Source organism: Miniopterus natalensis, chromosome 1 (genome assembly GCF_054644295.1).
Source record: "Miniopterus natalensis isolate mMinNat1 chromosome 1, mMinNat1.hap1, whole genome shotgun sequence".
Classification (NCBI taxonomy): domain Eukaryota; kingdom Metazoa; phylum Chordata; class Mammalia; order Chiroptera; family Miniopteridae; genus Miniopterus; species Miniopterus natalensis.
In genome coordinates this window covers 100,412,506-100,440,175 of record NC_142081.1, presented here as the reverse complement: position 1 = coordinate 100,440,175, position 27,670 = coordinate 100,412,506, and the positions used below count along the sequence as shown (strand labels likewise).

Here is a 27,670-nt window from a genome sequence, read left to right as displayed (position 1 = left end):
ATTTTAAGGACCTTTTTGTTTTTTGAAGTACTATATTTTAATTGTTCCATGTTGTTTTTGTCAATCCTCACCAGAGGGTATTTTTTCCATTTATTTATTTGTTTACTTATTTATTTATTTATTTATTTTAGAGAAAGTGGAAGGAAGGAGGAAAGACAGAGAGAAACATCGATGTGAGAGAAACACATCGATTGGTTGCCTCCCGCACACACCCCAACCAGGGCCGGGAATGGAACCTGCAAACCTTGACCCTTCAGTCCAGGGGCCAAAGCTCTAACCACTGAGCCAAATCAGCTAGAGCAACTCCTATCTTGTTTCATTGCAATTTTCTTCTGTTATATCCTTTTTTTTTATTAGGACCCCAAACATATTGGATTTAGGGTCACCCTAATCCAGTATGATCTCATCTTAACTTCATTATATCTGAGAAGATCCTGTTTCTAAATAAGGTGACATTCACAAGTCCTGGGCAGACATGAGTTCGGAGGAGCCCTGTTCACCCCAGTATAATATCTGTGGTCACACACGCACCATTGCACAGTACTATATGTTACATTCTTCTTTTGGTTCATAGAGCACTTTTCTGCTTCATAGAGTGTGTGGGGGGCTCCTCCTTTGCTGTCTCGGCAGGATGCTTCTTTTCTGGTGTGTGCCATCCTTCCACGTGGAATCCTCTAATGTAGAGCCCTGATATACAACTCCACGAAGTCACCACAATATTCCTTAGTGAGAACTTTTGGAGCAGCACTGATCAGAGGACCAGGAAGCAGGAAAGTTTAATTCTAATCCCACGTCTGACACTGTGTTTTAGTTTCAGTTTTCCCTGCCTGTGCCAGGAGGAGGAGGCATCCTTGCAAACATGTTGCTGTGTTTTTTCTACACATGTGAGCCCTGGTCAGATACTTCTCTTGCTATTGGTAGGGTCACTATTTTTTAAAATGGGCCTTCTTGGCTTTGGTGTTTTGTCAACAAATACCCATTGTTTATCTTCTAAATGCCAGCCTTTGCTGACACTACGGACCAGAACAAGAAATTTAAAAATCAGCCCCCAGAGGATAGGGAGTTGGATCAGTAAACTGAGGTTGGTGTAGGCCATGGAATACTAGGCAGCAGTTAGAAAACAATTATCTAAACAGACATTACAGCAACAAAGGTGGATCTTAAAAGCAGAGGGTTGTTGGGAAAATAGTACCATCTGTGTGAATTATGCACATACACATATTACTTCAGTGTAGGTGCTTGCTGGGATGGGCAGGGGGCGATGGCAGTAGGAATCCAGTGTGAAGGGAAAAATAAAATAAGACAGGAGAGGTGGGCCATAAGTATCATGAGCTGAAGACTCTGATTAATTCAACTTTCTGCTCCTAAGGTTAAAACAAAAATTGGGGGGAGCTTAGAATCAGCATTTAGAATAGTAAAACCATCAAGGCAGCAATTGATTGAGCCTCAAAGAACAGGGCATAGTTGCTAAGATTAGGGTTAAAAGGTTAGAAGCAGGAGAAAGCAGCACTTAGATAGGACCCTCAGGAGAGAGGGGGACTTCATCAGTATCTGGCAACATCTACTGAGGTCTTTTTGTGAGGTACTATGGAAGATAGGGCTCCTGTTCTATGAAAAACCACAGTAGAATTTTTTTTTAAAGCAGACACACAAATTACTGACATTCTCCATACTTGATTGAATGCAGACAAGGGGCTGTGTGAGGTGGTTGAAGGGAGGGTCAAATCAACAGGGCCTTGACTTCGAGCAGGGGAGGGTGGACTTCACCTTTTAGGCTTGGAAATGTGGGGGCAGAGGAGAGACAGGAGGAAAGGTGCATTTCAGAAGATCAGTCTAGAGTAGCATGCAGGGAGACCCGTGCTGCTCTGCCGTGGTCCACGTGCAAGGCAAAGGGAGCCTGGATGCAGGAGAGGAACGTGAGGGAGGCCCACGCCGCAGCAGTTCAAAGAAGGTATTCCTGATGAGTCGTTGGCTGGGGGGAAGAAAGACAAGAAAGAGCCAAAGTTGATCTCTTTGAACTTGAATCTGAGTAAAGGGAGAATAATCGTTTTTAAAGGAGAGGTTAAGAAGCAGGTTGATTTAGAGTGAGAAAGACACTGAGTTTACCTCTGGGTGAACTGAGCTGTAATGTGCTCCACTGGAGTAATTAGAGTCCTACAATTCCTTCTCGAGGCAGACGTGGTCCTTCCCCGCTTGTGGGGAGTAGAGTCCACCCTAGAGAGGAGAGCACGGTCTCAAGACGGCTGCGGTGGCACAACAGTGCTCTCCATGAGCGGGAAGAGGCATTAGGTACTCAGGGATTGTGGTGTGAATGAACTTTTGGACTTCTTCCTATTCAGCAGCCAGGATTATCTCCAAAAACCAAATCTCTGCCCTGATCAAAAACCTTTCATGCTCCCCACCACCCACAATCCGGCCCTCACAGTCTGCCCGCAGTCTCCCCTTGCAACCTCCTCAACGGGGGCTCTTACTCCACACCCCCCTGCTCTACTCCAGCCCCAGAACCCCATGACGTCCCTTCTCCAGCACACCAGGCTGTCCCCCACCCTCCAAGCTCAGGCCTCCTTCTGCCTCTGCCTTTGTCCATGCACTTCTCTGTCCCCAGGTGCCCTTCCCCGTCCTCTGCCTGGTGAACTGCTTCTTACCCTGCAAATTCCCACTCAGATGCCACCTCCTCTCTGAGATCCTCTACCTCCCATGAGAATTTTTTTTTTTATTGTTCAACATATTACAGATGTCCCCTTTTATCCTCCCCCTGCACCCACTTCCGTCCCCAGGCCTTCACCTTGCTATTGTCTGTGTCCATCCCGTGGAAATTTTAGCCGCCTCTCTTTCCATTGTATTAGCATGTGTCCGAGCTCCCAAAGTTTTGAGCCACCTTACCTTCTTTGCCCGTTTATTCTCTTGCTTAAACCATAGATGGAATCTATTACATACAGCATTATTTGAGGCCTAAAAACACAAGCTTTCTTTATAGTTAGTATTCAAAAGAAATTTGGAGTCGAAATGAATCAAATGTTAATATCTTAAAGAATGAGAATTAGCTGTACTTAGCTACAATTTAGCAATGAAATAAGAACAAAGACTTGGCATTTCTCTTTATTCAAACCCCTCACAACCTGGGATCAGAGAACGCCAAAGAGAAAGCAACCTTTCTCTGATACTCTGATTTTCAATCCAAATATGTTACATCATATTTTAGAAAATCACACAGGTTTGATTTTTTCCAAACCCGAAATGCCAAAGCGAGTCTGAACTGAAAAATTACTGTGCCACATGCATGTATTTGTTTAGCAGAAATCATAATTTGTACAGTTTATCAAATTGGGCCTGGATCTACCTAAAAAGAAATGCTTGCTTTTTTTAACAGAATTTTTATGCATCATTGCGTGTGTTTACCACTTGGGTCAGGAGGAATGGAGGACAGTTTTGTGATTGGAATTCTTAAACAGGAATATCCAGATAAGCAGGACTTTAAGCAGAGTTTCCAAGACTCTCTTATCTGAACTCCAAGATTAAAATAAGATAGGTCAGAACAATACAGCTCATAATTGACTTCTATTCAAAGAGCATTTATTGAGCGCCAAGCAAGAGCCAGGTAGTGGGCAAACATGCTTATGTCACAGTATCTGCCTTTAACGACGCACTCACCTTCTAGCAAGGAAGGCAGGTGTATAAACCTATGCTATGGAACAGGGAGATAAATTTGATCATGGAAACCAGCCATAATAGATGCCTGTACACATGCTACTTCATTCTATCACCATTGAAGCTGGACTCTAAGCCTTCTTCATATTCAGATCCTAAAACTTATTCTGAACCACTTTTGGCCTTTGGCAGTTTTATGGAGCAAACAGTGATGGCATGTTTTGTGCAATCTGTGCCCACAGCCTCCCTTTAGTGTGTTTATCCCTAGCAGTAGAAGTTCAGAGAATCTGAAGGAATACTGGGGCTCTGTCTGAATTTCTTGTTTTATTATACACAGTCTTCCCTTCATCAAATTATGTATTTCTAGTAAGTTGTCTCCTAAGAGTTATATCAAAACTTTTGAAAAATACATGTGGAGCAACAGGGTAGTGATTCAGGACACCTGAGTCGGAGGTAGAAGCTTCTGCTAGCTTTGGAAATTTTATTAGCTGATCCAGCTCTGGCTGTAACTAGTATCACCTGGGGAGCTTCTAATTCACTCAGTGCCCAGGCTGTACCCCAGCCCATTAAACCCCAATCAATTAAACTCCATCTCTGGGAGGTGGAACCCAGGTATGAGGATTTGAGGGAAAAGGAGTCAACTTTTTACTTGGAAATGTAGACAGTCCCCAACTTAGGATGGTTTGACTTGATGATTTTTTTACTTTTCGATGGTGGGAAAGTGATATGTAGAAGCCGTACTTCAAATTTTGAGTTTTGATCCTTTCCCGAGCTAGAGTTATAAGGTCAGATACTGTCTGGTGATGCTGGGCAGTGGCGGGAGCCGCAGCTCCCAGTCAGCCAGGCGACCGCCCGGGGTAAGCAACCAATACCCTAAAGTGCACCCTGTTACCACCGTTTTTGTTTTAATTCAATGCTGCAAATGTTCTCCAGGCCCAGAGTGCTTTCAGCTGTGTGCATTAATGGTGAGGACCCATACGACCACTCTGTTTTCATTTTCAGTACTGTATTCAATAAATTACATGAGATAATCACCACTTTATTATAAAATAGAATTTGTGTTAGATGATTTTGCCTGTCAGCTAATGTAAGTGTTCTGAGCCTTTTAAGCAAGTCTAGGTATGGTGTTCTGTAGGTTAGGTGGATTAGCTGCATTTTCTACTACAGTAAGTTCAACTTACAGTTTATCAGGTCATAACCCCATTGTAAGTTGAGGAGCATCTATAATTTGAAATTCATAAAATATCACGAACATAAAAATAGTACAAAGAACCCCTGTATTCTCTTTGTCAAGAGTCACCTAGATGTTTTCCTCTGAACCATTTGAGAATGTTACATATATCATGGCCCTTTACCTGTAAATACCTCTTAGGAACCACAGTACAGCAAAGAACTTCACACATTTACATTAATACAATACTTAAAAGTATTTAATTTACCATCCATATTCCAGTTTTGTCAATTGGTCAAATAATGTCCTTTTCTCCCTTGGGTTCAGGATCCAGTCTGGTTCAGGGTCAGGAACCGCATTTAATTGACATTCCTCATTTAATATGTTTTGGGGGCTTTCTTTATCTTTCATGATATTGACACTTCTGAAGAATACAGTTCCCCCACTTTCAAAAGCTAGAACGCTCCTCGATGTCTGATGCAATGATGCCCTTTCAGCCGGAGCACTCATAGTGGTGGCATGTCCTTCCCAAGACACCACGTCTGGGTGCACACAATGTTCACCTTTTCTCACTGGCGATGTTAATTTTGAGCACCTGGTAAAGTGTTGCCCAATTTCTCCACTGGATAATTATTTTTTCTTTTTCTCCCTTACAACTAATAAAAAGTTTGAGGCACCTATAAGACCAAGGGACTATCTTGCTCCACATCAAAATATCCCCAAGGTTTAGCATCTGTTGATGATTCTTCACTGATCCAATCTTTACCATGACAAGTGCGAAATGATTTTCCAACTCCAGCACTCCCTCCATAGTTGCCAGCCAGCCCTCGAAATCCCTCATAAAAAAGAGCTCTCCCTTTTCCCCCATGTATTTATTATATTTATTACAATAATCTAATTATTGATATGGACTCAAATTTCCTTTTTTAAAAAAATTATAATTTATTATCATACTTATTTGGGTGCTCAAAGTATTCCAGATGTGGCCAGTAGGAGCCCCTTCATGTGACTCATATGCCCTTGTGACATGTCCCCATTAGTTTTTGTGAACACTTTTTTTTTACCCTCACCTAAGGATGTGTTCATTGATTTTAGAGAGAAAGGAAGGGGGAGGGAGAGAGAGAAAGAGAAAAAGAGAGAAACATCGATCAGTTGCCTCCCTTGCGTGCCCCGACCAGGGATCAAACCCACAACCTAGGTATGTGCCCTGACTGAGAATCAAACCTGCAACCTTTTGGTGTGTGGGTCGATGCTCCACCAACTGAGCCACCTGGCCAGGGCTTGTGAACACTTTCATGCATATCTTGTACTTATGTTGCCCCATTTCCAGGAAATGGTGCCCTTTGATGGGAAATGGTATTAGAGACCAAGATTAAGGTGCTTATTGCTAGTGGAGCATTTTTGCTTCTTAGCTGTCTTGGCAGAACAAAGCTAAGAATTATGTGCATGTATATATACATATGCATATACATACATAAAATATGCACACTCACATACATATACATATATAAGCATACATATAAATGTGCACATTATACATAATTTCAAGATCATGAATTCACACTACTTGAAATCCAAATCCATCACCACAGGGTTCTACCTTGCCTTCCCCCATTCCATAATTATATGTCTCTTTTTCCATAGTGAGGTCCCTGGCTCCCAATAACAACTCCAGGGAACAACTTTGGAAAAATGTTTGGCGTACCTACAACAACTAAACATGCATATATCTATAACCTAGCAATTCTACCTCTGGGCATATCCCCAGCATAAATGAGGACTTATGTCCACCAAAAACATACAAGAATGTTTAGAGCAGTCAAAAACTGGAAAGAACCCAAAAGTCAACCAATAATAGAAAAAGTAAATAAATGGTGGCATAGTCATATGGTATAATACTAAATTGCTATGAAAAAGAATGAACTGATAAATATAACAATATAAACATATCTCATGGACATAATGTTAAGTAAAAGATGCCCAACACAAAAGAGTATATATGGTATTATTCCATTTATATGAAATCCAATAACAAGCAAAACTATGGTGCTAGACAGCAGAGTAGTGTTAACCCTTGAGGCTTATCCGGATAGACGTAATAACTTTGAGGGGGCAGGAAAAAGCCTTCTGGGGAGCTGGAGTGGCTTTATTCAGGTAGTAGTAACACAGGTATAATACAAATATAAAAATCAAGCTATAAACTTACAATTTAAATACTTTACTATATATGTTATATCCTAATTTTTAAAAATTTTAGTACAGCTACAAATCAGGCTGCCAGTGCAATTAACTCAACTGAAATGACCTAATCAGACCAATTTCACATGTTCAGGAAATGACAGCTATATCAGAACTTAATCATCTGCCTGGCAGCTACTGCTTTTCTGTTGTAAGTCACATCCAGTGTCTGTGAAAATGGGGAAATGGTGCATCCCAGGATTTAACAATGCAGTGTGTGGGCTTAGTGTCAAAGTAGATTTGTGTTGAGTTGAATTGGATTCTCTTTTATACCTCCTTCCCCCACCCCCTACCAAGGATTAGTGGCAATCCAAACCCTAATGTCTTATTCACTGCGTATAAAGTCACACCATTATAGGCATATACCAATCAGTCCTCTCAGATTGATTGCTGATAACTCGAAAAAGTTGGCTCTGGGAATCCTAAATGCTCTCAGCCAGGGAGGGCAGGCATGTCGTGAGGGCCTCAGTAGGAGGGTGGAACGAAGGCCACAACCCCCAGACTGGCCCTTTGGCCTCCCTTCTCTCCGTGTCTGCCTTGTTGTCCAGGCAGAGCCAGAAGATGAGAGATGAAACCTTTCCTCCCTTGATTGAGAAGCTTCTCTTTTGATCAGGGCTCAAAAGTAAGAAATGGGGAAAGGTATGCTGTAGTGGTTCTCCAACTTTAAATGCACCACAGCCACTGGGGGGCCTGATGCTAGACCCCACGCCAGCATTTCTGATTCAGCCAGCCTGAACCTTCGTATCTAACCAGTTTCCAGGGATGCTGCTGCTGCTGGTCCAAAGACCACACTGGAAGAATATGGAATCAGAACATCGAAGTTCAAGTGCTGAACTCTACAAAATAGCCTGTGAACTTGAGCATGCAATTTAATCTCTCTGAGCCTATTTCTTCATCTGTGTAAGAAAGGTAATATGTGTCCTGCTTGCCTTATAGGATTGGCATTCATATTATGAGTTCATTTTGGGAGGTTTTTATTGAAGCATAATTGACTGTAATATTATATTAGTTTCAGGTGTACAACATAGTGGTTTGATATTTATATACATTACAAAGTGATCACCACACGAAGTTATGATTGTCACCATACACAGTTATTACAGTATTACTGACTATGTTATCTATTCATTTGTGTTTTGAAACCATCAATTATTAAACCTGATGTTCTTCACTTATTTGTGCTGTGGACCCCCTTGGAAGTTAGTGGATACCTTCTCTGAATATTGTTTTTAAATCCATAAAATAAGATACAGACGAGTACAAAGAAAATCAATTATATTGAAATATAATTATCAGCATATTTTTTCAAAAACAAATTTGCAATATAGTAACTTGTGCTTCTTTAACAATAAAATAGGAGATCTCTTGGGGGGCCTAATAATCATAGGAATTATTATATATAGTGATGAATTTTTAAACAATTTTTAAAAAAATTTGCAACATCTTATGAACACATATGTGATTTCTACTGGTGACAAAGTCACAGTACTACTAATACTGTTATGGTTTGTTGCCTACATTTATAATAGAAGGAATGCTTAGATAAAGATATAATTGACAGACCCTCCCAAGGAGGTAGTATGAAGTGAACAGTTCTGCTCCATTTCCAGATTAACTAGCATATTCTGAGACTCACTTGGGTTTGTGCCCATGTGTGGGCTTTTGTGGAAACTCATAGACTAGACAGAAAATGACAGGCTGCTGACCTCCAGCTGGCATTGTGGCGGTGCCCAGTGACGTCGGACCCCTTCACATTTGAATCTGTTGTGCTGTCTACTTCCCAAATAACTTCTAAGAACTGCTGAAAGACAAGAAGGTTGGAATTGTGCTAGTACTTCCAAAGGAAGAAACAGATGTCTAGATCACAGTGACCTGTTTGCTCTAAGGAAAGCACCTTCTTTATTTCACTGTGGAAGCTAGTGGTTGAGTTGTCAACAACAGGCGTTAAGATTATGGGATAAAGTGTCTGAGAAGCAGGGCTTGGATATATACATATGTGACTCCTCTAGGAATATTGGAGAAGGGCATTGCTGGTGCAGATAGTTTAAGCCAAATATATATGCCAGGCAGTGACAAAAAAAACCCAAATGTCAAACAAGAGTGATTTCCTCACATTGACACAGCTGTGAGGTTGACTTTCAAACAGGCTTTGCCAAAGCCTGACCCTCAGTGAACACCCCCACTAGCAAGAGTCTCGAGTCACCTGCACCTTTTCTTAGGGTAGTCTTAGACACCATTTATAGCCCGGGGACTGCTTTCAGGCACACAGACTGTAGGTACAGCTGTTTCCCATATGTCTGGCCAGGTTGCGGTTCTTTTGGAGCTGTTTCGGAAGCTAACCCGTGGGCATATGGAATCAGGACCATGTTTGCTAAAAATCTGATATGGCTTTTGCTATGCTTTGCTGTTACATGGATACAGACTCATCTAACCCTTTAGAGGGGTGTGTGGGTAACAGTAGTAGATGATAAAGAGATTCAGGGTCCCATGTTTTATTTCCTGGGAGGCCTTTGCAGTTCTCTCCTATGCAGTATTTCAAATAGTTCTTTACTGGACCTTTTGGTTTCCAGATAATAACCTCTTCAACGATATTGCCATTAAGAGCAATAAAATATTGGCCAGAACTTACCTCAGTTCTGAGCTTTCGATGCTCTGAATGGGATTTTAAGGAGAAGCTGTAAAAAGGGGAAAATGCATATATCCCTCAGGAGTATGTCTGCTTGTACTGTGCTCCTTATATTAATTACAAAATCTTAAGCTTTAAAAAAAAAAAGTAATATAAGCATATGGTAAAGCAAAATTTAAATGGTAGTAAAAAGATATAAAATGGGAAATAGTGGCTCCCTTCTCATCTCACATCCCAGCCTAAACCTCAGTTTCTGTCCACAAAGGTTAACAGTTTTATGACTACCTTTCTCTAAAAAGTTTTTTGGGGATGTGCCTGCATGTTTTATGTATATCCTTTTATGTAAAAGTATACACAAATGAGATCATACCAAACATACTGTTTTGCATTTTAGTTTCCTTCAAAAATTATCATGGAGTTCTTGCCATACCCACCCACAGACTTATCTCATTGTTTTTAGGACCCATTGCGTGGACATCCACTATAACAATTTACTTAAGCAATCCTCTACTGATGGATATTTAGGTTATTTTTAGTTTTTCTCCATTTAAAAAAATCTTCAGAAAATATCTTGTTACAAACACTTTTGCATATTTAGAGAAAGATATTACTCAAGTAGTTACCTAGAAGTACAATTCCTGGGACTAGTGTATAGGCACATAAAGTTTTACCAATATAACCGCTGCCCTCCAGTATGGCTCAATCAGTTTACATTCCCACCAGCGATATATGGGCACTTGCTTATTCATACACTCGTCAGTTCTAGCAGCATTAAATCTTTTAAAACATTTGCCAGTCTGGTGGATCAAGAATATCCCTTTGTGGTTTTGATTTGCATTTCTTAAATTATATGTAAGGTAGAGCATCTCTGCATCTGCTTATGGAATATTAGTACTTGGTGTTCTGTGAATTGCGTGTTTATCATTCCTTGCCTATCTTTCTTTTGATCTCTTGCCTTTTTCTACTTTTGCATTCAGCAAATGGGAAGTTCCTACTAGGTAGTAAGCACTACCATGTGGTAAGTTCCTACTATGTGCTGGGCGCTAGAGCTCTAACGGTAAGGATACCACTGTCTTTGCCCTTTTGGAGCTTACAGTGTACTGGGAGACAGACATTCATCGAGTCACGCTCTGAATGGGTGTGTATCCACAGCGAGTTAAGTGCCTCGAGGGAAAAGCTCTTGCATCTCTTAGAGCAAGTGAGAGAGGAGACAGGTCTGTACCGGGGGTGGAAGAAGACTGCACCCAGGAGCGACAGCTAAAGAACAAACAGGAGAACGACAAGTAGCATATGATTTCACTTATATTGGAATCTAATGAACAAAATAAACAAAAAAAATAGAAACAGACTCACAGATACAGAGAACAGACTGACAGCTGTCAGAGGGGAGGGGGATTGGAGGGCTGGGTGGAAAATGTGAAGGGATTAAGCAAAAAACAAAAACAAAAAAGAACCTCATAGACACAGACAGCTGTACTGTGATCACCAGAAGGAAAGAGGAATGAGGGGAGGTAGGAGAGAGTAAAAGGGGGGTAAATGGTGATGGAAGGAGACTTGGCTTGGGGTTGTGAACACACAATACAATATACAGATGCTGTATTGCAGAACTGTACCCCTGAAACCTATATAATTTTATTAACCGGTGCCACCCCAGTAAATTCAATTTTTTTAAAAAAGAAAGGAAAAATAAGAATAAATAGGACTGGGAACTAGGGAAGCATATCTGGAAGAAGACACAGAATTTTGGAGGGAACATAATATGTCAGATGGGCTAAAAGAAGGCCAGAGGGTAGTTAAACAAGATGAGGCTGGACCACATCACTTAGGGCTCTGGCCCCATTAATGTTTGGGGGAGTTTCCCAGAGAAACAGAAAGCCATTAAAGGGTTTTGAACTATAGTTGTTGATCAAATCTGCTTTCTGAAAAAATGACTCTGGCTAAAATAGGAAGACCTTGAAGGTTTTTGAGTTAGTGCAGATAAGCTCTGAGAGTAGCTGGGCCCTTGACTATGGCAGTGGGCATGAAGAGAAGCAGATGGGTTTAAGAAATATGAGGAGGTCAAATAAAATTTGATGATGAATTGGATAGAGGTGATAAGGAAGGGAGGAAGTGTCCAGGATGATTCCTGGGTTTCTAATGAGATGCTGGTACCATTTACTGAAACAAGAAATACTGGAAGATTCAGGAACGAGTTCAGTCTTAGACAACACACCAGAGTGAAGCTGTCAAGTAGGCAACTAAATACAAAAGTCTGGGAGCAGAGGGAAGTCTGGATGGAAGTCACTGAATACAATAATTAAAGCCATGGACTTAGGTGCAATGGCCATGAAAGGAGTGCAGCACCTAAATCATGTCTACTCTGAATCCCTAAAGAATGCTAACATTTGATAGCCAAGTAGAAAAAGATGAGATAGAAAGAAAAAGCAGAGAAGCCTGAGAGAATTTGGAAAGCAAGCTGAGTGGTCCCAGAAACCAGTAAAAGATTGTTTCAAATAGGATGGAGTCGTCAGTAGTGCCAAATGCTGCTGGAATGTCTAGTAAGAGGGGGCCTGAAAAGTGCCCATTGGATTTATCAACATTGCTGTCTTGGCGACATTAATATGAACTGCTTCAATGGAATAATGGGAGCAGCAGTCAAGCAGGAGATGGTTGAGGAATGAATGGGAAATGAGGAAATGGAAACACTGCATGGCCCACTCTCAAGAAGTGTAGTTTTTAATAGAAACAGCCCAAACCCATTCTTCCTCTGTGTCTACTCTTGACCCTTAAGCTGAATTAATTTTATAATTCAGATTCAGGGTTCCACAGCTGTGGTCTCTCAGTAGCCATGGCAACCAGCCAGCCAGGGGCAGAATATGTAGGGGAGACCACCTCGGAATTGGAGGCTCTTCCACCCCTTGGAGCTGAAAATGGGGTTAAGAAACAAAGAGTCCTTATCTTTTAGGGACACCTACTGAAAAACGTTAAGGGAAAATGGGGTCTGGAGTTTGCAAAGTGACATAAGATAAGTCATGAGTGGATCATTGTTGAAGCTGGGCAATGGGTACCTGAAGGTTTATTATAGTGTCCTCAATACTTGTGTTTATGTATAAATTTTTCCACAATATGTTGTAAAAAATTAAATTTAGGAACTCTGTAAAGTGAAAGTTCAAAGAACCAGTGACCAGCCCAGGACTCACTGTTTACGTGGCACTTAAACAGGATCCCCTGTAATCTGCCATTGGCTTGTAGGGCTTCAAGGTGCCACATGTCTAAGGGAAGAAAGTCTGCTCTCAAGTGCTGTCCTTTCTTCTCTCATTAACCCCAACTCCTGTTTCTTACCCCCCGTCCTTTCTTACCTCCCTCGTGAGTGTGGACTCCAAGTCACAGTTCCGTCACTTATCATCTCCATGAACTTGGACAAGGTCCCTCTGGTCCCTGAACCAAATCTCTGAAAGATCAGGTTACGCATCTGCTTAGCAATGTTGTGAGGATTAATTTTTTTAAAATATATCTTTATTGATTTCAGAGAGAGGAAGGAGAGGGAGAGAGAGCGATAGAAACATCAATGATGAGAGAGTCATCATTGATCGGCTGCTTCCTGCACGTCCTCGACTGGGGATCGAGCCTGAAACCCAGGCATGTGCCCTGACTGGGAATCAAACCACGATCTTCTGGATCCTAGGTCTATGCTCAACTGCTGAGCCACGCCTGGCAGGGCAATGAAGATTAGTTTTGACAGTGTATGTGGAAGTATCTATAACATAGCTCACAGCCTCAAAGGCCCACAGAACTCAGGGAGGTAATAGAAATGAATGAAGCTGCACTGGTAGGAGAAAATCTTGTGAAACAGCTTGGCCTATCTTTAGCTTGGCCACTTTTAGGAGACATTATATGCAGAAAAATTATATGAAAAATTCATTCTATAAGAAAAATTGCAATGCAAGCATGATCACAAAGGGAATAAATAATTCATATTCATTAATAAATGGGAAATAAACTGAGACTTAACCTCAGTGTTGAGGAGTATTAGGGAGTGGTGGGGATTAGGGCAAATGAGAGCATGCAGGCTCCATCAAAAAGGAGCAGTCTTCTATAGCTCCAACTGATAGCTGCCTCAACAGAATGGAGCTAATGTTAACATGTCTTCCTATTTTACAAGATAAGCTACTACTCTAAATTTTTTATATGAAATCTCCCCAATTCTTAAATTTAACTTCAATTATATTTTTTAAAAAACAATATGAAAGCCAAATTAAGCCCATCTGCAGGCCAAAACCAGCTGCTGAGCTGCCAATGTGCAACCTCTCACCTAGATAATGGGATATAATAATTTCCCCTCACCTAACCACTATCACCATTCATATCTATGGTGGAAGTGATGGAAGTGGGTTGAAGAAGTGATGAAGCCCAAAGGGGTGTGATCTAGAGACCTCATCCTGCCAGGGCCTAGATCAGTGCCTGGCACATAGTGGATCCTAATGAAAAACTTGATGAATCAATAAGTCAGTACCTGGGGGTGGGAAATCAGTTCAGTTTCTTGTGCTTACCTAAGAAACTCATTTTCCTTTACAGCCTTGCGAAGTCGCTCTGGCCGCTCTATCATCAACGGTAACTGGGCAATTGATCGGCCTGGAAAATACGAGGGCGGAGGAACGATGTTCACCTACAAGCGTCCGAATGAGATTTCGAGCACTGCCGGAGAGTCCTTTCTGGCCGAAGGGCCCACTAATGAGATCTTGGATGTCTATGTGAGTTTGGATGTTAATGGGCTACTCTCTGAATTTTGTATCTTATTGCTTCTAAGGACCACACTTGGAACAAATAAGCAACAAACCGTTGTCCTTGCTCAGTAAGACCATCTGAGTGGAGTCTTTAGAGGTGCCCTTAAATCTCAGCCTTCATCCTCACCATCACCCTGAATGTGCCGAGCTCACAGAAACCCTAAACTCTACCAGATGCTTAGAACCCTCAGAGTTTATTGACCCAGTAAAACCAATTTTACTTGTTGAACCAAATCAGAGGCAAAACATATCCTTTATTTCATGAGCACTGGATCTCCTCCAGGCACTTTCCTCCTAATGCTAATTTGGCATGTTTTCTTTTTATGGCAAAAGAAAACAAATGCCTAAAGCAAGACAAGACCGCTCACAGTTCCCAGCCCTCTTCAAATTCTATTAAAGCAAATGAAGACAGGAGAACTCCAGAGTACTCCAGATGACCCAATAAAGCCCAGGGTAGCAATGCAGAGGTTTACTAGGCGTTCCCTGCTTCACAAGAGACAGAACTTTGACTTACTTAACAAGAAACTAAATTATTAAGCTACACAGAGTTAAAAATGGTCCTTATTTTAGAAAGAAACCACTAGAATCCAGTCTTCTTAAAAACATCAGGAAGTAAAAGGTAACAAGAAATAAAAGCTTAAAATCAGGTTTTATGATAGAGAATGAGCTCACTCATAGATATGCATTCTCTTACCACCTCCAAAGCCAGCACACGACGTGTGCTGTGTTAGAGTTTTATAAATATTACTTCTCCAACTATATAGTTACATGTTTGTTCCTCTTGGGCCTAGTGGTTCATGGACTAGAAACAATAAAGAAAGCCTTGTTATAGTTAATTTTGGATATTTTTTTACACTGTCCAGTGGGTTGTTGGACTCTGGGTAGGTTTAGAATGGCATCAGGGATAAAAAGCCAGATTGTGAAAGGCCCACTGTGGGTGGTCGAGGATGTGGTGGCCAACAATAATTTTATAAATGGGACAAGGTTTGTACTGGCAGAATGCTCACGCAGTTCCAGAGGCACTGAAGCGGGAGAGAGGGTTTCCGGCCTCAGAGCCATTGTCGAATTGTGTGAAAGGAGAAGTGAGAGGATGAGAGGTAGACAGTGGGAACCTGAGGTCAAAACAGTGTGTCCCTCGGGGCTCTGTATGCACCACCATGGTTTCTGTGTGTACAAAGTCCAGTGGTTCTCATGTCTGCCTTCCACTGGGTGATTTATAGAATGGAGGCTCCATTTCACAAGCAGGGAAGAGATAAGAGTTGATGGGATAAATGGACATAATAGACATACTCGGGAACCAAACTCAGAGATGCTTGTAGCTAAAAGGACTTAAATCAGCTGTGATTCTAACTTCCTTCTTCTCCAGATGAAGAAATAAAGAACTGAGATTAATGGACTTGTTCAAGGTCACACAGCTGATCAACAGGAGAGCCCCTCTATAAAGCAGTAGAGACAGAAATATCAAAATGTGGCAGTGGCTCCTTGCCTGGCTCATATTTACTCTGGAAATTCTCATTCTGCTGCTGCACAGAGCCCATCGCCCTGCTGCCCACCAGGAAAGCCTGGGGCCTTTGTGCTCCAGAGCCAATAAGAGGGGTTTATTCTGCGGGGCCATGCTGATCTGTTTTGTGCTTTTGCCCCAGACAAGTCTCGCTGCTGAATTCCATCGCCCTGCGCAGCTTCCTGCTGGCTGTTCTGCTTTTGTCATCAGTTCCTGAGAGAATAGGACCCGGGGAGAGTTACTTCCCTTATATCTGTTTTCCTGACCCCAGCTCTTTGTGGTTCTGGAGCTTTACTATGGATGAGAAGGGGTGTGACCCGAGTCAAAGAGGAAGAGCACTGGGGCAGGCCTTTCCTGAGCCAGCCGGACCCACGGGTAGAAAACGGAGAGAAGCGACAGGATCCCCAGGGGGCTCTGCTGTGTGCGACTCTCTCTCGCCACCTAGTGTTCAAATGGGTTCCCTGTAGTGTCAACATGTATCTATTTGGACGGACGTTTTGAGAGCACTAAGCAAAATCTAAGCCATGGTATAGGATGGTTGGGAGCCCACAGAAAGATTCCACTGCCACTGTTCCCATTTCCCTATTCAGAATTTATAAAATGTTGACTTTCAGCCCAGTTTTCTTTTAAGTTTTTTGTTCTTCTAAAGCAAATAGCAAAAAGCCATCTGGAAATAGCTTTCATTTAATCTGTCACAGGTCCACTAATATTATGAGATGTGAATCAACCCCACTCATTTACAGATAGTGCCACTTATCCTACTGAACCCAAAGCCAGGGGGACAGGGATGCGTGTGCCACTGCAGTGACACTGACTTTTGTGTTGTCAGATGATACACCAGCAGCCTAACCCAGGAGTCCACTATGAGTACGTTATCATGGGGACCAATGCCATCAGCCCACAGGTGCCACCTCACAGAAGACCAGGTAAAATCCCTTGTTTTGCTGCCAGGCACTCAGGTCATTTCCTTTTAATTATTTATTATTATTGTTTTAATTGCAGTTCACATTCATTTCTTTTTTATTAAATTTCAAGTTACCATTACATGGTTTGGTACTCAATAAAGGAAAACTTGTTCAAATAAGGTAATATGTTATCATCAGTATTTCCATGTGATTGTTTACACTCAAGTAGCATTATCAGTAAATCCTTAGGACGCCTATCCCTAGGGTTTATACTTTGTGAAGTCTCAGTTCCTCTGGAGTGGAGATTCCCAGCTCATTTAAGTTAGTCTAAGTTCCTGGATGACACAAGGGTAGCTTTCTTTATGAGGACTTGTTTTGTCCTTAACAACCTCTAGGATTCAAACAGCACTAGCAAAGCCATTTAACCGTCTGCATGCCCGCAAAGCAGCATCAATGATTTTGGGTTCTGGAACAAGATCAGAGCCGACAAGCGTGTTCATCCCTTTACACAATTCCCACGCATCAATATCTGGCTTGTTGAAGTATGTCACCCAGCCAGCATCAAATTCCTCATCTGTCTCATATGACCCTTGAAAGTAGCAGCAAACTGACTGGACAGCCACAGCAAGGCCTGGGCCAGGGCGGGTGCAGGAGGCCTCGAGGGTGGGCCCAGGCCAGTGGCTGCTGCTACGGAGAGAGTGGCACCCAGCATGACACCGATGGCACCATAGGCTGTGGCTGAAGAGTGGTACATTTCTTTTTAAAGCCCCTTCTCTCTTCTTCTTGGGCAGCTCCCCTCTGTCTCTAAATCAGCACAGAGAAAACCCAGGGACTCATACTTCAGAGTCAATGGCCCAGCTGTCATAGGAAGCTTCACCATTTGTCTGAGCCTTCACTGAGTCCAAAAAGAAGTGACCGTCCTGGGTCTTTCTCTCCAGGTCCTCAACTTGAAATACCCTATACTGGTTTCCTATTGCTGCCCTGACAAATTGCCTCGGGCTCATTGGCTCAAAACAACACAGATTTACTCCTTTACTGTTCTAATACTCAGAAGGCCAACATGGGTGTCGTTGGCCATGCTTCCTTCAGAGACTATAGGAGGAAATCTGTTTCCTTGCCTTTTTTCCAGAGGCCACTTGCTTTCCTTGGTTCATGGCCCTTCCTCCATCTTCAAGGCCAGCTGCGTAGCTCTTCACATCTCTCTCTGACTCTGACCCTCTGCTTCTGTCATCACATCTCTTCCTCCAACGCTCACCCTCCTGCCTCTTTCTTACAAGGACCGTTATTTGGGTCACTCAGACAATCCAGGATAATCTCTCCATCTCAAAATGTCAATCACATTTGCAAAGTCCCTTTTGCCATGTAAGGTGACATATTTCAAGCTCGGTCTGCCAGTGCCTTTTCTCTTGGTCCCCTTTTGCTTCTGTTAACACTACTTTCACCTATCAGAAAAAAATACTGAATTCACACCTAGCAACCTGCCTCTTCCCTGTGGGCTCTGCTGATGGGCAGAGTAGGCAGCTTTCGCTTGGGAATGGCACATACTCGGGCTCTGCAGATGTTTCTTTACCGAGTGATGATGGAGCCGACCACCCGAATGAAGACCATCTTTCCCATCTTTCAAATCGGAAGGTCTACAGAAATATTAATGATGACAGTTGCTCGTATGCACTGAGTCCTTGCTGTGTGCTGGACACTGCTGACCCTTTCACATAGATTAGCTCACCAAACTTTCACCATAGCACTCAGAGGGAAGTACTATTATCGGCCTCATTTTAAAAGTAAGGAAATGGAAGCTTAGAGAGATTAGGTTCTTGCCTGGATCCCACGGTGACCTCAGGCCAGTGTGACTAGCCCTGTGCTTGTTATACTGCCTAGAGGCTATCTGATCCAATGCCTGTCCTATGGAGTGGGGGGACAGGTGGGAGACCTGGCCCATCCATCCTTTTCTGGGCTGTCAATCAGATAACTAGGTTACCTGATTGTCACAGGCAGGAGGAACCACCTGGCCGCCTGGAGATAACAGTCTGGTGTGTGTCGGACACATGGGGTACATGTGTTGTTCAAACTCCAAGTCAGCATACCCAGCCCAACAGAATTTTTAAGCCATTTCCAGGAGCCATACACAGTCCAAGAACCAAGTCCAGATATCAGACTATTGAGACACTGAGGTTGATGCTGATTTATAAGGGCAGTTGGACAGACTGAAGTCATGCAGGATGATGATGGTTGATAGCAAGTCTAATGGGTTTCACCTAGCAGGTAGTGTGGGGCTCTGGAACTGGTTGCCTGGGACAGGGCAGGCCCAGAGGGTTCAGTTGTAAAAGGTTGGTGAGGAGGGGCTTTCTCGACCAGGCTTCTTCCTCTATATCGACTGAGTCAGGAGGACAGAGCCTGAATCCAACTCTGCCACTTTTGTGCTGTGCATCCTCAGGCGAGTCGGTAACTTCTCTGAACACATTCCCTGTCTACAAAACAGAGAGGGGAAAACTACACTCAAAGGTTTGGTTTTGTTTGTTTGAGGGAGGGGATTGAGTAAATTAGGTGTCAATCCTAATGCCCAGTACATACAAAGTACTCAAAAGATTTTAAAATGTTTTTGGCTGATAACATCTCAAACAGTCTCATTTATATCAATATACCTGGTCTTGACTCTGTTGGTTTGATTTGCATGTAATATTTTAAGCCACAAAGTATTGTGAGTAGCCAAATAAATAAGAATGTGCTGGTGAAGAGGCAAAGAAAGCCTTGTGTTTTAACTGGATTTGACAGTAACTCTAGAATTTGCCTCCTTATTTTGTATTAAACCAGTGCTTGGATAGATGCTGCCAAATTGCTCACCAAAATTTGGGTCTTATTTGCAGACTGCCCCACAGTGAATGAGAATGTGTTTCCTGGCCCCTTCAGCGAGGGGGTTAGGGACTTAAGGGTTTCCAAGGTGCCTAAACTTTATTGTTAGGCAAATATGTGTTGCTGTTCTTGTTTCCACACACAGTTCTTTAATTATGAGTGAAGTCAAGCACTTTTGTATGACTTTTGGCTGCCTGTGTTTCTTCTTGTGCGAATCGCCTCTCCCTGGCCCTTGCCTGCTTTTCCTACTGGGATGTTTGCCTTTTTCTTATTCGTGTTTAATAATGTTTTAAACAGCAGGGATATTTGTGTCCGCTTATTTTAAATATATGTGCTCTAAATAAGAAATGATCTCATGCTGCCCGATTTTGAGTGTTGAAGCAGTTTCCTCTTTACGACTCACTGTCCACCCTGAACTTACTTCTGCGTGCACCGGCCTCTTGCAGGGGAGCCCTTCCGCAGCCAGCTGCTCCCGGAGGCCAGGAGCCAGGAGGGCGAGGAGGGGCCGCAGGAGAAGGAAGACTTGCGCGGTGGGGCACCGGACATATTCACTTCGGAACCAGCTCAGACCTTCCCCGTCAGGCGTCCAGATAGATTTTCTTCCCACCGGCCGGGCAATTTGGTGCCACCAGCACCACAGCCCCCACGACGAAGCCGAGATCACAACTGGAAGCAGCTCGGGACAACGGAATGCTCCACGACCTGTGGGAAAGGTGAGCTCGCGTGTGGGCTGGCAGGGCCTCCGCACACACCCGGGACAGGTGTGCGGGGGGCCCAGGGACATGGCAAAATCTCACCTCCGTGAGCCTGACCCTGCGATGGCTCCCCAAGACCACCCTCAAGCTCGACGATCCGCTAGAAGGGCTTATAAGACAGAAAAGCTGCTGTGCTCGTGGTTACAACTTATTACAGCGAAAAGACATAGAGTAGAACTGGCAAAGGGAGACAGAAAGCTAGAGATAATTACACCCTGAGGCCAGAATCATTTTGGCAAGGACCGTCCATGACATGATAGAGGTAAGCAGGAGGAAACATAATTGACACAGGAAGCCCCAGAGCGAAAAGTAGTATTGCTCAACTATTCTGCCATTTAGGTCATGGTGTGATGCCTGTTGCAGGAGCTGGATACACTCAGAACCAGGTGGCAACAAGGGACAGTTACAGAAAGGATGAAAATGGCTAGCATGTGGTTTTATATCAGGGTGGCGTGTGTAGTTTATCTTCCACTCCAGGTCTTTAAAGACAGCCTGGCCCGGCCCTTCCAGCAGGGTGAGACGGCCCTGCCCGGAGGCCGTCGGGCATCACACGGCGGACCTCCCGGGTGAGGACAGAGGCCCGTGCCCTTAGCCGCTCCCCCTCGCGCTGCTCACAGTCTGTGTTCGCCAGGCGACGCCCCTCACTCATCCAGGAGGTCACTCAGCGCGTCTCTGTCTATTCTGTACCCAAAGATTCCGGTTATCTTTCCCCCACGCCACCATTCCAGTCTGTGTGGTCCACACCGAAATAAAAATCTGCCTCCCCTACTGTTCTCTGGTATCCGGATGGCACACTCCTGCTTACACTTCACCATCTGGCTCAGATGCCACCTCCTCTGTGAAGCCCTCCCTGATTCTGCAAGGCAGAGGTGGGCACTTCTTCCCTGGGGCCCCACAGCCATTTGAGACACAGTTCTTTTTGTCCCAGCTCTGCTTGGCCTGCCTGTCTCCACGAGTGTACGCTTTGCAACCTCTGCACCTGGTGTCATACCAAGCACACAGTAGGCACTCCTCAAGTGCTTCTTGAATGAATGGCTATATCATCACTACATTGCAAATATATATATCAGCTATCAGAAAAGATAGAAGGGTAGCACTTACACCTCATTACATCCTGGATATACAAGTCTGTTACTGCCTTTGCCCCTGTTCTATCAGTAACATGAAGAATGTGAATTTATGTATTCAAAACTGAAGGATCTTTTTCTCTAGATTTCCATATTCTTTTGATTAATATCCTGAGGTAGTCTTTCTCCAAAGTATTGTGGAGACACACACACACACTTCACCTCCGCCACTCTGTCCAGCTCTTTTCTCCACAACCCAAGTCCATTCCTCTTGTGATCTCCTCACTTGTCCCCACACTGACCCTCTCCCAAACTCTTCTCCAGACCTTCATAGTGGGACTAACCAGACGACACATTTCTATGTCTGTCACATTGAAATTTCCCTTCCTGTAAATGCTTTCAGCGTCACGATGTCATCATCGCCCGAGGGTCCCTGTCACAGGAATCCAGGTGTGGCCTGTACTCCGTCCAGGCATTGCTGGTTGATTCCTGGGGCTCCAAGATTGGAGTTATTTATTTCCTTCTTGCTCCTTATTTCGCTCGTCTCTCCATAATGCCTTCCTGACCTCTGGTCTCTATCGATGCTGCAGTTCCCTGCTCCAACATAATATACTTCTGTTTTGACCAATACACCCAACATATAACCCAACCAAACTGATCCCAGGTTCTTCCGCTGCCTGAAGCCGGGCCAGCGCCTGACCTCGCCACCCTATTCCCGCTTGCTAGCAGCTGGAGGAATGCTGAACGGCACGCTCGAACAGCGAAGGACGGCCAGGTTTCTCCCTTTCTGCAGAGATCAAAACTGACCCAAAGGAAGAAACCATTGTGGTCACTGGAGTCACAAATTATAGATCTAGTGTTTTCTCACCATCAGAGAGAGAGAGAGCTCCTCCAACTTTATTTCCTTGGCTAAACGTTGGAGAGGGACCTCGGACAAGTGTACTGTAAAGGCAGTGAGAGGGTGGGGGAAGGCAGGTAGAGAGAGGCCTTGTGCAGACAGCCCCAAGCAGGACCTATCTTTGCAAGACACAGAGCATTCCTATGGTAGCCTGTATCCTTTTAGCTAAATGTACTAAATTTCCTTCTCACTTGAATGCCAAGTGGTTGGAGTAGTTACTCTTCTTTTCCAACCCACGAACTTGTAAGTGTAAAAGTTAAACCCATGTGGTCTGAAGGAAAGGGATAGGCTGAAAAATAAGACTTTTACTTAATCCCTTAATAGCTGGGTCCCAAATGGATACCCTGCAAGCCATGAACTGAATCTTACTCACCTTTTAACTGAGAACAATGTGCTTAATGTTTGTTGAATTTAATTAAAGGTCTCTTCTTAAATGGAAGCATATATGCTGCTGGACCAAACTTAATTCCACAAAAGTTTTTGCTTCCTATTAATTTTACAATCAGTACTGCTTTTTACTCAGCTAATAATTATGCTTAATTGGAATGTTATTTTAAATAATGGTCTCAAGTTATTGCTACATTAATTTTTACTGCCAGAGTACTATAAGCAAATGTGTGTTTCAGATTCAAAACTGTCTTACAAACTGTCCAATTTCTTACAAAAACTACCCTCTGGCTCAGTGTCACACAAGACCAGCTTAAAGAGGCATTGAATCACTGCTCGTGGCTGATGAAATATTAGACACATTAAAAGTTATTCCTCTAGTTACAATTAAAATTGCAGCAAGTTGGAAGTTCAGAAACTATGAATGCCTGGCCAATTAACAACAGAGCTAAGGCATAGCTGTAGAATAATGCCAGTGTTCTGCAGGGCAGGAATCGTTCAGTGGCCCAGAGTGGGGGAGAGGGGCAGCTCTTTGTGAGGAAGCACCTTACTCTTCCAGCAGTTGAGTTGCAGGTTCAGCTGGTCACATTTCTCACTTTGTCAACGTTTATTAGTGATATTTCAGAGCTGCCACCAGGGGGTAGCAAAGAGAGGAAGGCAGAATTGTGAATTGACTGGTTTTTTCAGTTATTTTGAGAGGTAGAAAATACCACTTAACAATTTTTTTTCCAAAATAGATTTATCCATTTTAAGCCAATGAAACTAGGTTGTGTGTTTAAAAAAAAAAAAAAAAAAAAAAAAAAGATAAAAAAATCTGAGGCAGTTAGTATGATTTTTTTAAGGCAAAGTAATAAAAATAAATGTTAGACCTCTAATCATATTCATTCAACAAGCTTTTATTGAGCACCTACTACTTTGCTGGGTACTAGGGATACAAAGATGCACAAGAACTAGTCCTGTCTGTAAGAAGCCCACTGTCTCATGAGTAGCAGACATTTACTCAACTAGCTAAAATACCACTGGATCAGGACTTTATTAGAGGAATACGTCAAATACTTTACACAGGGGAAGCCAGCTGCTCTTTTAGCCTTTCTTGAATCTTCTTATTTCTCTGCTCCAACCTAACTGTCTCTTAAACATATCTGATGCTTTCAGGACAGTTTGTCAGGTACTTTTGTTCCAGTTCAGTGACTTGGACAGTCCCCTCCCTTTAAGACCCAGGTGCAAACAAATTCCCAACCCAACCCTTTCTCTGGGATGGAGCTGGAACTCTCTCAGGCCCTGTTTGATGTCTCCAGAAAACCTTTAAGAAGTTATTGTTTGTGCTTATTTTATAATTTCTCCCCTACATAGTGATATGAAATTATGAAAATTGTTTTACATCTGCTTTTTAGCATTTCAAACTATGTTCACAAGTAGATTTTAAGCTCTTTGAGGGCAAGAATTATTCCTACTCTCCTTTGCACCCACAGTGCTGAGCAAAGTGCTCATGTGGGAGTGTTGTGTGAATTGTTCTGTTGCTGCGGCCTCTTCAGCAGCACCTGGATCTCCGTGCATCTCCACCATAGGCCAACATTCAGGTGTGCGGGACTGTCTTTCAGACATTCTCCTTGTCCTTCTAGGATCGCAGTATCCTATTTTTCGCTGTGTGCACAGAAACACTCATGAAGAGGTTCCTGAGAGCTACTGTGACTCCAGCATGAAGCCAACCCCTGAGGAGGAGCCCTGCAACATCTTCCCTTGCCCAGCCTTGTAAGACGGCCTCCCTGTCTCCATGCCTATTATCACGTCACTTCTGGTTACTCGTGCGTAAGACCTTAGTAACAGGTGTCATCTCATTTATGCATCAGCCTACAACTGATTTAGAAACATGAGACTTGATCTCTGCATAAATGCCGTTTAGCAAGAGCGCCTGTCTTTCAGGATCGACACAGGAGTTTGTAGCCTTTAGCAGGTCAGCACACTCCCAAGGAGCCCACCATTTTGGAAATAGGAGCAATTAGGGTTTAGCCTGGTAAGGAAAACACAAAGGAAAGCAAAGAACTGCAATCCATCGTGGTCAGTGTCGTGGGAGAGAGGATAATGGAGGCAACACTACATCTGCCTGGCTGGCTATTGAATGATAAATAGGACACTTCCAGAAGAACATGAGGAAAGGGCCCTAAAAGTGGTCAAAACTTAATTCTCAGAGTAATAAAAATACAATTCTCATCCAAACACATGATGAGCGTGTGCTGATATCTTAGTGAAGTGACAAAGCAGGGGGGCAGAGGAGATGTGAAACTGGTGTGTAAATAGTTCATGAAAAATAAAGAATGCTGGGTTAAGATTCTAAGTTAGTTCCAAAACGGGTTTAATGCTCTACAGGGTAATGAAACTAAGCTTTGGAGTTTGTGTGTGTGTGTTTTTTACTAGATAAAAATCATTTGTACCTTCTCAACTTTCTTAAATGGTATAGGCTCACTGGCAAATAGCATGTCGAACAAAGTTAATTTCTTTACAGTCAGGTGGCCCTTAGGCAGACTGGTAAGCAATGCTCTGGGAGACGGGGTCACCCGTGAGGATTCTGATGGTTCTCTGTAAGTCAGCTCAGCGCCTGCCCTCTTCCTGTTGACTGAAGTGACCTGTCCCTGTCGCCCTCTCCTTCCTGAGCCAGCTGGGACATCGGGGAATGGTCAGAGTGCAGCAAAACCTGCGGCCTGGGCATGCAGCATCGCCAGGTCCTGTGCCGCCAGGTGTACGCCAACCGCAGCCTGACCGTGCAGCCCTACCGCTGCCAGCACCTGGAGAAGCCCGAGACCACCAGCACCTGCCAGCTCAAGATCTGCAGCGAGTGGCAGATCCGGACGGACTGGACCTCGGTACGCAGGGGGGCGGCCTGCTCTGCAGCTCCCCGCCCCACACCCACCGCCACCCTCCTGCCTTGGAAGGACCTGAGTTCTCCGGAGGGGAACCTGTCCTGCCAGGCTCCAGGTGGCCGCTTTTGTAAACCGTAGCACATTCGGATAGCTGCATAGGGTTAAAGCCAGCGTGAGTCACCGCAGCTGGCTACCGGGAAGCCCGTGGGAGCCGTGTGCAAAGGGTCTCATCCCTCTCGTGTGAAAGTTGGCAAATTCTGGTCGAGCCAACTCCTCCCAATCTTCTCTCCCCTTTTATAGATGATAGAACTGAGGCTCAGATGACAAAGTAGGCAAGATATCAAAGAAGGTCTTAGAGAAAAGGGTTGTGAAATGTTCAGGGCTGGGATCCTCCCCAGGTAGCGTCGCATGCAGGGGACCTAGCAACACAGGGGAGTCTCACCAGTGCTCTGTTTAGGTGACAGGTAAGAAAAAGGAGGACACTGCCCATCCTGCTGACTGAAACTTGCTGTGTTTTAGTGCTCAGTGCCCTGTGGAGTGGGGCAGAGGACCCGGGACGTGAAGTGTGTGAGCAACATCGGGGACGTGGTTGATGACGAGGAATGCAACATGAAGCTCCGGCCGAATGACATTGAGAACTGTGACATGGGACCCTGTGCAAAGAGCTGGTTCCTCACCGAGTGGAGTGAGAGGGTGAGTGTGATGGCAGTAGAGTGGTTTTCTGGAGCTGTGGCCAAGGTGTGCTGGGCTAATGGGTGGGAGCCATGTGTCAGAAGGTGCCCCAAACCACACAAAGATGAATTATTAGCTAAAAATCCCAAGGGTCATTTCTGACTTTGGGGAAAAGGCCCAGAAATGAACTATTGCAGGCTTTCTATCCTTATATGAATCCCCATGGTGCTTCCAAAGTATTGCTTGCCTACAGATCGCCAGGCACCTTGTTATAAGACGTGGAATCTGTGTTGGGGGGGAGCGGCCCAGATTCTGCATTTCTAAGGGGTTCCCAGTGGTGCCAAGGCTGCTGGCCCAGGGATGGAGGAAACCAGCCACGTTCATGGCCTCTCAGGAGACATTCCCAAGTTCCCAAGGCCTCTCTCCCAGTGTCATGTGGACAACAGGCGGTGCAGTGTCTCAGCTCGGAGGAATAAATGGCTTGCCAGGGAGTTGGGGCCCATCCACCCTGTTGGTTGATTCTGGCCGGCCAGCGTCCTCTCTGACTGGTCAGTGCCCACCGTGGACCAGCTGCTGAGTATTCTGAACATCACCCTGGGTTTCCTTCGTAGCCTCCCTCTCATCACAATAATAATAATCCATGTCAGGGGCAGGTGTTGAGGAAGGAAGGAAGGGAGGGAGGGAGGGAGGGAGGAAGGGAGGAAGGAAGGAAGGAAGGAAGGAAAAAGGAAGGAAGGGAGGGAGGGAGGGAGGGAGGGAGGGAGGGAGGAAGGAAGGAAGGAAGGAAGGAAGGAAGGAAGGAAGGAAGGAAGGAAGGAAGGAAGGAAGGAAGGAAGGAAGGAAGGAAGGAACCTATAAATGCAGCCTTCATCCCACATTCAGAGATCTCCCCGGAGATTTCCATCAGGTGGTTTATCTCCTCGTGGTTTCCCGACACCGCATGGCAAGCAGCTCCTACCCCTTAGCCCCAAGACAGTCCCCAGAGAGAGCCTTTGACAAAAACACGGAACCCTTAGGCTCACTGTGCCTCCAGACCCAGAAGTGGACTGTAAGGGGCACCAAATTAGCCACCAGGAAGGTGCCAGCCAGAGGTGTCCATTGATGAGACCTCTGCCCCTAAAGTTGCATCTAGCAGAGATCACCCAGTTCTGTTTGCCCATCTGCCCTTCCCCCTCCCAGCAAGGACACAGCTCCTGGCCTTGCGGAGGCAGTGCTGGGAGGTGTGTCGGTGGTCACTTTGGGCAGCCTCCCCGGCAGCACAAGGAGTCCTCAACAGCAACCCTGACATAAGTCTGATTCCTTTGTCAGAAATTCCCTTTGTGTCAAGACAA

General features: G+C 44.2%; 1 protein-coding gene and 1 pseudogene across 2 annotated transcripts in view; one reads left to right on the top strand and one right to left on the bottom strand.

Moving 5' to 3' along the window:
* Positions 1-27,670, top strand: part of THSD4 (thrombospondin type 1 domain containing 4) — a 589,485-nt gene that overhangs the window by 540,482 nt on the left and 21,333 nt on the right. For both annotated transcript variants that reach the window (XM_087824677.1, XM_016201249.2), the window contains 6 exons: positions 14,238-14,413; positions 16,777-16,873; positions 20,149-20,415; positions 24,432-24,561; positions 25,466-25,670; positions 26,187-26,360. In XM_087824677.1, the coding sequence (XP_087680803.1) occupies positions 14,238-14,413; positions 16,777-16,873; positions 20,149-20,415; positions 24,432-24,561; positions 25,466-25,670; positions 26,187-26,360 (1,049 nt within the window). The remainder of the gene's footprint in view (positions 1-14,237; positions 14,414-16,776; positions 16,874-20,148; positions 20,416-24,431; positions 24,562-25,465; positions 25,671-26,186; positions 26,361-27,670) is intronic.
* On the bottom strand, positions 17,120-17,564 carry LOC148094283 (cytochrome c oxidase subunit 5A, mitochondrial pseudogene; annotated as a pseudogene).